Here is a 10,482-nt window from a genome sequence, read left to right as displayed (position 1 = left end):
GAGTTGTTTAAGAGGGATGGTTTGCATCCATCATACAGAGGTACCCAGGTACTCGGTGAGGAATTCAGAACTTTTTTGGACAGGCATTTAAACTAGGTAAAGGGGACAGAGATGTAACTGATGTGGGTGATTTCTGTCCCCGACCAATGAGGATAAAGCAGTTTTTGGAAGCTTATGAAAAGGGAGCTGCAAATAAAATAGATGTAGTTGTTGATGATAAGGGGCAAACTAATAATGAAAATAATGTTCTTCGTGTAATGTGCACGAATGCTCGAAGCTTGAGCAACAAGCTCTGTGAATTAATGGCCATAATATCTAGAGATAATTTGGACCTGGTTGCCATAACTGAGACATGGTTTAAGGATTCTAATGAATGGGAAATATCCATACCAGGATATACACTGTATAGGAAGGATAGAATAGAGAGAAGGGGAGGTGGAGTAGCCATTTATGTTAAAGAAACTCTAAAAACAACACTAATTCAAAATACATGTCAAGATCTAGAGACCCTCTGGATTTGCATGCAAAATAAAGACGGTTCTGTCATTAGAATTGGGGTGATCTATAGGCCTCCAGGGCAATCTGAGGAATATGACAACAAGATGGTGGATGAAATTACCCAAATGGCAGTAAAGGGAGATATTGTGGTTATGGGTGATTTCAACATGCCTGATGTTGACTGGAATATCCCCAGTGCCCTTACATGCAAAAGTAAGAATATAGTAGAGGCCTTTACAGGAGCAGCTCTGGCACAGCTGGTTAAGACACCAACTAGAGGGGAAAATATTCTAGATTTAGTTTTTACGAATGGGAATTGGGTTTCAGATGTCAAGGTGGGAGAAAATTTAGGTTGCAGTGACCATCTATGTTTGTGGTTTGATGTAAAAACTCATTGTGAGCAATCCTATAATGCAACCAAAGTATTGGATTTCAGAAAAACAAATTTTAATGCAATGGGGGAATATTTAGATAATGAATTAAAGGGGAGGGATAAAATGGCAGGAGCGAGCACCCAGTGGACTGTATTTAAAAAGGCCATCTTAAAAGCCACTGGACTGTATGTAAGACAAATAACTAAAGGTAAAAGGAAGAAGAAACCGCTATGGTTTAGCAATGATGTAAGGACTATAGTCAATGAAAAAAAGGCTGCCTATAGGAGGTATAAAGAGTCTGGAAGTATAGCTGATAGGGAGGTGTATAAAATGAGACAGAAGGAGGCGAAACAGATAATATATGCTGCTAAAGCCTCAAAAGAGGAAGAAATTGCCAAATCTCTAAAGAAGGGGGATAAAACCTTCTTCAGATATATTAGTGATAAGAAGAAGAAAAACTGCGGCATCACGAAGCTTAGTACCGGGAAAAATACATGCATTAATGGGAATAAGGAGATCGCTGACCATTTCAATAGCTACTTCTGTTCAGTTTTCTCAAAAGACACCTTACAAAATAATAGTATAGAGGGATATAGCATTGCCTCCAACTGTACGGATTCAGCTCCAGTGATCTTAGAAGCCGATGTCTTAGAAGAACTTGAACGATTAAAGATAAATAAGGCAATGGGTCCAGATGGCATCCACCCCAGAGTTCTTAAAGAACTCAGATCTGTCATTGCTACCCCCCTGACTGATTTGTTTAACCAATCCTTGTTAACAGGAGATGTTCCTGAGGATTGGAGAATGGCAAGTGTTGTGCCTATCCACAAGAAGGGCAGTAGAGAAGAAGCTGGTAACTACAGGCCAGTTAGCTTGACATCAGTTGTCGTTAAAATGATGGAGACTCTACTGAAAAAGAGGATAAATCAGCACCTAAAAAACAATAAATTATTGGACCCAAATCAGCATGGCTTTACTGAAGGCAAATCATGTCAGACTAATCTCATTGATTTCTTTGACTATGTCACAAAGGTGTTGGATGAAGGTGGTGCCGTGGATATTGCCTACCTGGACTTCAGCAAAGCCTTTGATACGGTTCCACATAAAGAGCTGATAGATAAATTAGTGAAGATTGGACTTAATCCCTGGATAGTTCAATGGATTTGCAGCTGGCTGAAGCATAGACACCAGAGGGTTGTTGTGAATGGCGAGTATTCTGAGCAGAGTCAGGTTACAAGCGGTGTGCCACAAGGGTCTGTTCTGGGTCCTATTCTTTTTAATATGTTTGTGAGTGACATAGGGGAAGGTCTGGTAGGGAAGGTTTGCCTATTTGCCGATGACTCTAAAGTGTGCAATAGGGTTGATATTCCTGGAGGCGTCGCCAATATGGTAAATGATTTAGCTTTACTAGATAAATGGTCAAAGCAATGGAAACTGCAGTTTAATGTTTCCAAATGTAAAATAATGCACTTGGGGAAAAGGAATCCTCAATCTGACTATTGTATTGGCAGTTCTGTGTTAGCAAATACTTCAAAAGAAAAGGATTTAGGCATAGTGATTTCTGACAGTCTCAAAACGGGTGAACAGTGCAGTCAGGCAGTAGGGAAAGCAAGTAGGATGCTTGGCTGCATAGCTAGAGGTATAACAAGCAGGAAGAGGGAGATTATGATCCCGCTATATAGAATGCTGGTGAGACCACATTTGGAATACTGTGTTCAGTTCTGGAGACCTCACCTACAAAAAGATATTGACAAAATTGAACGGGTCCAAAGACGGGCTACAAGAATGGTGGAAGGTCTTAAGTATAAAACGTATCAGGAAAGACTTAATGAACTCAATCTGTATAGTCTGGAGGACAGAAGGAAAAGGGGGGACATGATCGAAACATTTAAATATATTAAAGGGTTAAATAAGGTCCAGGAGGGAAGTGTTTTTAATAGGAAAGTGAACACAAGAACAAGGGGACACAATCTGAGGTTAGTTGGGGGAAAGATCAAAAGCAACATGAGAAAATATTATTTTACTGAAAGAGTAGTAGATCCTTGGAACAAACTTCCAGCAGACGTGGTAGATAAATCCACAGTAACTGAATTTAAACATGCCTGGGATAAACATATATCCATCCTAAGATAAAATACAGAAAATAGTATAAGGGCAGACTAGATGGACCATGGGGTCTTTTTCTGCCGTCAGACTTCTATGTTTCTATGTTTCTATGTTTTTCCTGAAGCCCCTGTTGGCTCCTCTGAAGGGGCGGCAACCCTGGTACGATCTACTTCGGTCCGTCTGGTAGGTCCTGTCTGACCTGAAGGATCCCTGGTTGAAGGAGCCCTGGAAGTATGGCCTCGTCGTCTGGGAGTTGGTCGAGGAGGGCTCTGCTCGAAAGGGTTGTCGCCACTGATAGGGGGTGAAACGCCTATCCTGCCGTCTGCTAGCCCTGGGCATCACCTTCTTTTTGTCCTTGTCCTCGATTAGGACATCATCAAGGACCTCCCCGAACAGCTTCTTTCCCTTGAACGAGGAGGAAGCTACACTCCATTTTGATTTGACATCCGCTTGCCAGTTGCGAAGCCAAATGAGTCTGCGCGAGGCCACAGAAGAAGCCACTGCTCGTGATGCGAACTTTGCGGCATTGACGGTGGCATCCGCTGAAAACTCCGTGGCTGTCAACAATTTGTTGAGGTCCTGGCGAAGTCTTCCGTCCTCTGGATCAGCTCTGGCCTGGATTTCTTGAATCCAGAGGATCATGGCCCTATTGAAAAACGAGGCCGCCAAAGCGGCTCGCACGGCCCAGGCCGCCATCTGGTGGGTCCTGCGAACCACGTTCTCCGCCCTTTTGTCCTCAGCCTTCAGACCTTCCTGTGACTCAGACAGTACGAGGGCATTAGACACCAGGCTCATTACGGGCTTATCTACAGATGGGAATTCTAGCAGCTCCTCCATCTGCTGGTCGAAGGTGTAAAATCTGCGGTCAAGATTGGAGGGCCCCTGGGCTGTCGCCAGGTTTTCCCATGGGCGCTGAATGGTCTCCAGGAACAGGTGGGAAGATGGGATGTTCACTGTCTCCTGTTTGGGGAAGACAAACAGACCTCCTGTTGGCTGAGATGCCTCAGAGGGCACCGCCTGGCTGCTCTTGCCAGCCTGATCGATGGTCAGTTTAGCCTTATTCAGGAGCACCTTGAAGAGGGAGGATTTAAACAGGCCCATGAAGCTGGGCTGTTCTGGTGGCTGGTCATCTCCAGACAGGTCATCCTCAGCGGCGCTGAAGTCATCTCGGTAGGAATCCTCCTCATCCATGGATCCCATCAAGGACTGCGTAGCAGGAGCCGTCCAGGGGTCTCTAGACCTCGTTGGAGGGAGTCCCACTGGAACCTGCTGGTGCTGTTGCGCTCTGTGGCCAGGCCCTGGTTATATGTGTTAGTGATCAGGTCCTGAAGGGCCTGGGGCATGCTCTGCCAAGAATCCTGGGGATTGCGAAGGCCTGCCGCAGTAGGGGTGAAAGTGGCTGTCTGCGCGTATTGCGAGGCTTGCGAGGGAGGGTAGCTGGGAGGCCACCCTGCAGCTTGTCTCCCCAGGCCATAGGGCTCGGCCCTGGGTGGTGGCCAGGTCTGGGCCCCTCTCTCTGGGGACCAATCCCTCTCTGAGACTGAGGTCGCTACCCTAGGGTAGAACATGGGGGGGGGGGGAATAGAGGGATTGGTAGTTAATTGCTGGTTGGGAGGCAAAGGCGGCCCCGTTGCTCTCTGCGAGGCCTCCAGCTGTTTTTCAAGCGCTCTGATGCGCTTCTCTGCATCCCTTAATGAGGAGCCCTGAGCAGCTTTTGCCTTAGAGGCCTTTTCTTTGGGGGTGCTAGGCTTGGTAGCGGTGGCCTCTTCCCCAACTGGCGCTGCCTGGTCTGCCATGCCCAAAATAGCAACTCACGATTACAGTTTAATGCCTGAAAACTGTTGCGTTGTCCACAGAGCTCCTTACAATCGTGGACAGTCTCCAAGAAACGAAAGTGAAATGAGGGAATGAATCCCCCTCTGCGGCTGCGTGACTTCCTTGCCGGTCTCAAAGGAGGCTGTGTCCGAGCACAGTTCCGAGCCGGCGAACTCACCAACATGGCCACCGGCTGGTTCCCATAGCGGACCATCCCAAGATGGCTGCCGATCGTTGCCGCGGTGACCCCACCAAAATGGCTGCCGGCCGTTTCCCTGGCAACCGATTGTTACTTTGTAGGCAGGCGGGAAGCCGACGATTCCCGCCCTCTGCGATCGGCCTCGCAATGGCCCCAATTCTCTCTGAAGAGCCGATCCGCTGCTGAGAGCAAGCGAACTGAGGACGTGGATCGGCTCTCGCCTGCCTTCGTTGAGGGGGAGGGCAACGGCCTCCCTCGCGGGCCGCTGGCGAGAAGCGCTCTTCTCGGCCCCGTGGTATATTCGCCAGGGGAGGGACGGACCCCCTGAGGCGTCAACCACCTCCTCATCCTCTGGGCGCCACCGCGGAGGTAGGCTACCCGGGCGCTCACTCCCGAACCCACGATGGCAGCTCTGCAGAGTCTTCTCTGTCTGTGTGGGTTTAAGCAGGGAGGAGCTACAGGCAACTGGGTTAAACCCGCGGGAGGTTTTGAACCCAGGCCCGCCCGAGGCAAGATTCCCCCAGCTGCACCTAAAAGAAAAAGGAATGGAGAAAAAAGGAATTAGTATAACACAAAGATAAGCAATAAAAAACAATAACTATACAAGGGAAGTAACTCAGGAGTCCCTTTACTGCGACTGAGTTTTTTAGACTGGAGGGCTAAGGGGGAAGCGGTGCCTGCCTAGTAATTAATATTTAAATTAAAACTCAGTCCCTACCAATCAGACTGAAGAATAACCCATCTTGGACTCTCCTTGCAAGTGCATTGGAGAACTACTCTGAGTGCCTGCCAGAGTTGTCAGCTGACCAACCCTAAGGCCACAAGCATGGGAATGGAAGGTGAACTATCACAGAGCCTGCAAAGCAGCAAAACTGTTACCAAAACAATTTGTTTGAAACCGGTTAGATATCAGGGAGCTAATGCGGGTGGGGGGAGAAGAGTCTGGGAAAGTGGAACTACGTAGGCAGTTTTCACATGCAAACCTCAGAACTGGCTTTTTCCTATTTTATAACCACTTGATTTAGTAAAAGTATACCTTACACTATGAATGCAGTCAAAGGCTCTTTCTTTGTAAATTACTTGTTGGGACAAGTTCAACAAATAGAAATACTTTTTTAAAAGTTTAAACTGAATTTTAATCTGCATATTTTAAAGAAAAGCATTGCAAAATATTGTATTACTGGGTTTAATTTTAAGTTTTTAAATAATGCAAGTTTCATTTCTGAATGCTTCCTTTTAAGTAAAACATACAAACTAGGTTTTTTTTAAAGAAGTATTCAAAATAAACACTTTAAAATATCTTGTCCAAAAAACTGGGAACAACCATTTAAATTTTTTTTACATCAGTTTAAATTAAGTAAACATTCCAATTATAACACAAATGGTTAGAGATATAATTGACAGATTCAATTTCATCTATTTTGGAAAGACTGAAACAATATTAAAAGTATTTGGGGAAGGAGAAATTATTAATCATAACTAATTAATGGATTACCCAAGATTACCCTTAAGGAGATCTATTATCTATTAAACTGATTAAAATTTTAATGAAATCTAAAAGGTGTCATTGGATGTGAAATTTCAACTGATTGGTAGACATAATATAATGGAAAATGTGCAAGGGTGGAAAAATAATGCATGAAGAAATAAAAATGACACATTGGGCAAAGTGTGTTAATTTGGGATATAAGATTGGATTAGAAAACAAAACCTTTCTTTCTGTTACTATCCACTTTATGTATTTGTAAAAGATGAATTTAACATCATAATTTGAATGTTACAAAAATATACTAGAAATTATGTGTCTAATATCTGCTATTTTTCATGATTATTATAGGCATAAAATATGTGAAACTGTAACTATAAATCTGGATAACATAGATATTATATGTACCCTTCTGTACGAGCAATTGAATTAATTTCTTACTACATGTTGAAAGGTCTCCTATGTCTGCAAAACTAGACATTATTAAATGGTTTTCCTGCTATAGAGGCTTGTCAAGTTCTGCATTACAAGGTGGACCTGCTCCATTTGTCCCCCTCGATCCTACAAAAATCACTTTTAAAATGCACTTTTAATTGTGAGGTGATGAATACTTGTAAATGTCCATACAAAAGATAGGATAAAGATGTTAGCTGCATTAATGTCATTAATTTTGTAATTTGTAAATTATTGCTTTTTATTAGATTGGATTCCAGATCAGAAATCATATCAAATGGCACAAGAAATCAGATATTACTCAGACTGTTGTTATTTGGACATGTTAGTTAACAAAAACATGAATTTATATTTTTCTATTCATTCAATTCCCAACGGTTCTTCAGTGTTCAGAACTTCCACCAGCAGAATTTCCCTTTATTTTAGTTTATTAATTGGATACATAATGGAGGCACTTACAGTATTTCAAACTGCTGGGAGTTTTTTTCTTTTAAAGATAGAAAGAAGATAAAATAACCCCTTCACACATAGTAACAAAGAATAAAGAGACAACTAATTAGAGAAGCCCATGCTGCATGGCAAGTACTTGTTTTTGGAGAAATATATTGCAAAAGAGATTTGAAGCCCTTGGTAATGACTTTGGCAATAGAGGGGCATTTACAGGAAGGCAGTGCTGGTTATTTGGGCAAATGACATAGAATTTAAGCAATAATAAAGGCACAAAGTTAGCACTCTGGAAAAGTCATATGCTTTAGGACATGAAGCAAGCAATTTCTGTTTCAGATCACATAAAAAGAGAGAGGTCACTGGAAGGAAACATTAAGGCAAATGGTATCAGTTCCATATATCTTATCTTAGGAAGGGCAAAGGTATGTAAGTGAAAGTGGGCTGGGAGGTAACTTGGATCTTCTTTTAAAAAAAAACTAGAATCAAAGAAGTGCCAATACAGTCTGTTTTGTGAAGAAATATATACAACCACAGTCCAAAGAGGGCAGATTGCTTTACCAGTCTGTTCCTTACCCCACAAACTCTTGGGATGATAATAGTTCTAAAAATGGAGTAGCTAGCATTTTAAAAAAACTTTTCAGAGACCATAGACTCCTATATGAGTTTCTGTGAGGCAAAAACCCCTCTAATCTATCTATCTATCTATTATTATTATTATTATTATTATTATTATTATTATTATTATTAATTAGATTTATATTTGGGACAGTGTTTGCCTCAATCTAGAAGCAAATATAGTTCAGCTGAACTAAAGGACAAGAAATCTGCATAAGGAAGTAGGAAAGTTTTTCTATATATAGTAGATTTATATATATAGTCATCTCTGGCAAAAGCTCACAGCTTTTAAATTACTGCTTCTTCTTACAACTTCTCTATTGGAGGTTGAGTAATTATCCTGGCCAATTTTATATTAAAATGATTAAATCATCTCTTGCAACTGGCCATTTTTCTTTTCTAATATTACATCAGGTTCGTCCCAAATTGTAACTGGCAAACTAAGTTTGTCTCTTCCATTGAAGCATAATCACTGGTTGTGCAAAGGGTAGCATGGCCTAAGTCAGCACTATACCGGAGACTCAAAAACATTGCATTCCTCTTTCCAATGATTCTATTTGATAAAATCTTGCTCCAGTTTCATAAATTGGATTAGCCATTTTTATTTGCAGTTCCATTATTTTTCAGAGTTATATAGAAATATTGATCAATATTGTACCAAAATGCCATGGTAGAAAGGTAAAAGTTTAAGAGGAAGATTTCATATATATTATAACTAAGGAATTTAAGGGTGGCAGAGAAAATAGATCCAATCAACATTAATGGCAGGAAATTCTAACAAGTGTTAGTGGAAATACAATTTCTCTAGTTTTACACATTGGCAGGCATTCTCATCACAATCACTCAAGTACCCGGGAGGTTGTTTCTCTATTTCAAACAAAGTGCAAAACAATTCCACAAAACAAAAGCCTCCATGTCCCCATGTGGAATGGGCCTGGTAAGGCCACCATGAAAAACCAGGAAAAAATTAATCCTTCTCTTCCCAGAAGGGAAGACTGGTCATTAAATTATTTCCTAGACAAGACCCAGGGACACAGAGAGAAATAGAACAGGAATGCTTGGCTTCTCAAAGCTATTTACAGATAATCAACCAACAGCATCTATTTCTTGATGCCTGTTGCTATGGTTGTGTTATTGTGAGAAGGAAAGGGAGGAGGAGAAAAGGGGAAAAAATGCCTTGGCTTATAACTGACAAAGAGCGCCTTTACACTAAAGATTAAGCATGAGTTCTTTCCATAAGATTAACAAGCAACATTGCCTTCCCCTCTGGGTAGTGATCATGGTTAATCTAATAAGGAGGGCTCAGTTGGTCTGATAATGGTAGGCCGGTTCGGTGCTGCAGGAGGTCTTCTGCTGCAGAGAAAATGAACAGAAAAAGAAGTAGAAGGTGGAAATTAGATAGATATTACCAAGGCATATTGAGAGCCTCAACATTCCTGCCCATTTTCCTGTTTCTTCTGAACTCCTATGCCATGTGCAAATATTATAGAACTATTGCTTATCTTCTAAACAGTCTAAGATTATTCTCCTTTTTCTCTCCATTTCAATTTTTGCAGAAAAAAAATGACAATTACTTTTTTGGATGTGAAAGGAGGCTCTTTACTCCTATTTCTTCTCATAGATCTTTCAATTATAAAAGCTGCACTATACCAAGATTCTGCATAAGCAATTTACAAATTTTTTTAGAGAGTATCTAAATACAGTATCTCTTATATCTATTCAAAATGAGTATGTTTATACAGGAACAAAAACTGTGACTATTTCATAAGCACAGACTTATGCCATAGTCCAGTTAAATGAAAAAAATAGCTAAGGGAAATCTGAAATAGCTCTTACCTGGGTACACCTGGAGGTATACCAGGTGGAATACGTGCTGGCCGTGAGGGAATTTGAGGCGGAGCTGAGAAAGGTTCATTATTAGTAACAAATGCACTTTGTGGTGTAGGGCGTGAAGGAATGGGTGGTGCCACAAAAGAGGATGAGCCTGCTGCTGGTACTGGAATCAAGGGAGGACCAGGCATGGGGCCCCTCACAGCTGGAGGTCTTCCTGGAGGCAACACAGTAGAAGGAGGCCTGCGCTGAGAAGTTGGGCTGTAAGAGAGAGAGAAAAAGAACACATTAAAATATTAAAGTTATTATAATTTAAGATAACGGAACTCCAATTAATACCAATCATTTTCAGACAAAGCAAACAAAAATGTTAAGTTTATTTCAAAAGCAATACAATATTATTTAGGTAATCCACTGTACAAAAAAAATCTTATTTTGATGAACAAAATTATTACAGAATTAGAAGCTGACTAATAAACACACATGGAAGAATGTATATTTACTGTAGTTCAGTGTTATCATTCTAGAAGTGAAAAACCAACTACATGGTTCCAAATGAAGAAGTTGGATCAATCCCATTGTGAACAGTCATTTGTGGCTTTTGGCTTTGTGATGTTCCGTATTTTCATCCTTTCCCTTAAGAAATAGCATAAAAGAAC

General features: G+C 41.5%; 1 protein-coding gene across 9 annotated transcripts in view; it reads right to left on the bottom strand.

Annotated features, from left to right (window-relative positions):
* Positions 1-8,579: 8,579 nt before the first annotated feature.
* DNM2 (dynamin 2) overlaps positions 8,580-10,482 on the bottom strand; it is a 380,758-nt gene continuing 378,855 nt past the window's right edge. For 5 of the 9 annotated variants that reach the window (XR_011558204.1, XM_070741818.1, XM_070741814.1 and 2 more), the window contains 2 exons: positions 9,830-10,084; positions 8,580-9,346 (listed from right to left, as the gene is read on the bottom strand). Coding sequence is in view for 8 of the 9 variants with exons in the window: in XM_070741818.1 (XP_070597919.1) it covers positions 9,277-9,346; positions 9,830-10,084 (325 nt within the window). In the remaining variant the exon portion in view is untranslated. The remainder of the gene's footprint in view (positions 9,347-9,829; positions 10,085-10,482) is intronic. The other 4 variants (XM_070741820.1, XM_070741816.1, XM_070741817.1 and 1 more) reach the window with 1 other exon arrangement.

This window comes from Erythrolamprus reginae, chromosome 2 (assembly GCF_031021105.1).
Source record: "Erythrolamprus reginae isolate rEryReg1 chromosome 2, rEryReg1.hap1, whole genome shotgun sequence".
NCBI classification, from domain to species: Eukaryota; Metazoa; Chordata; class Lepidosauria; order Squamata; family Dipsadidae; genus Erythrolamprus; species Erythrolamprus reginae.
This window is presented reverse-complemented; position numbering and strand designations above follow the sequence as displayed.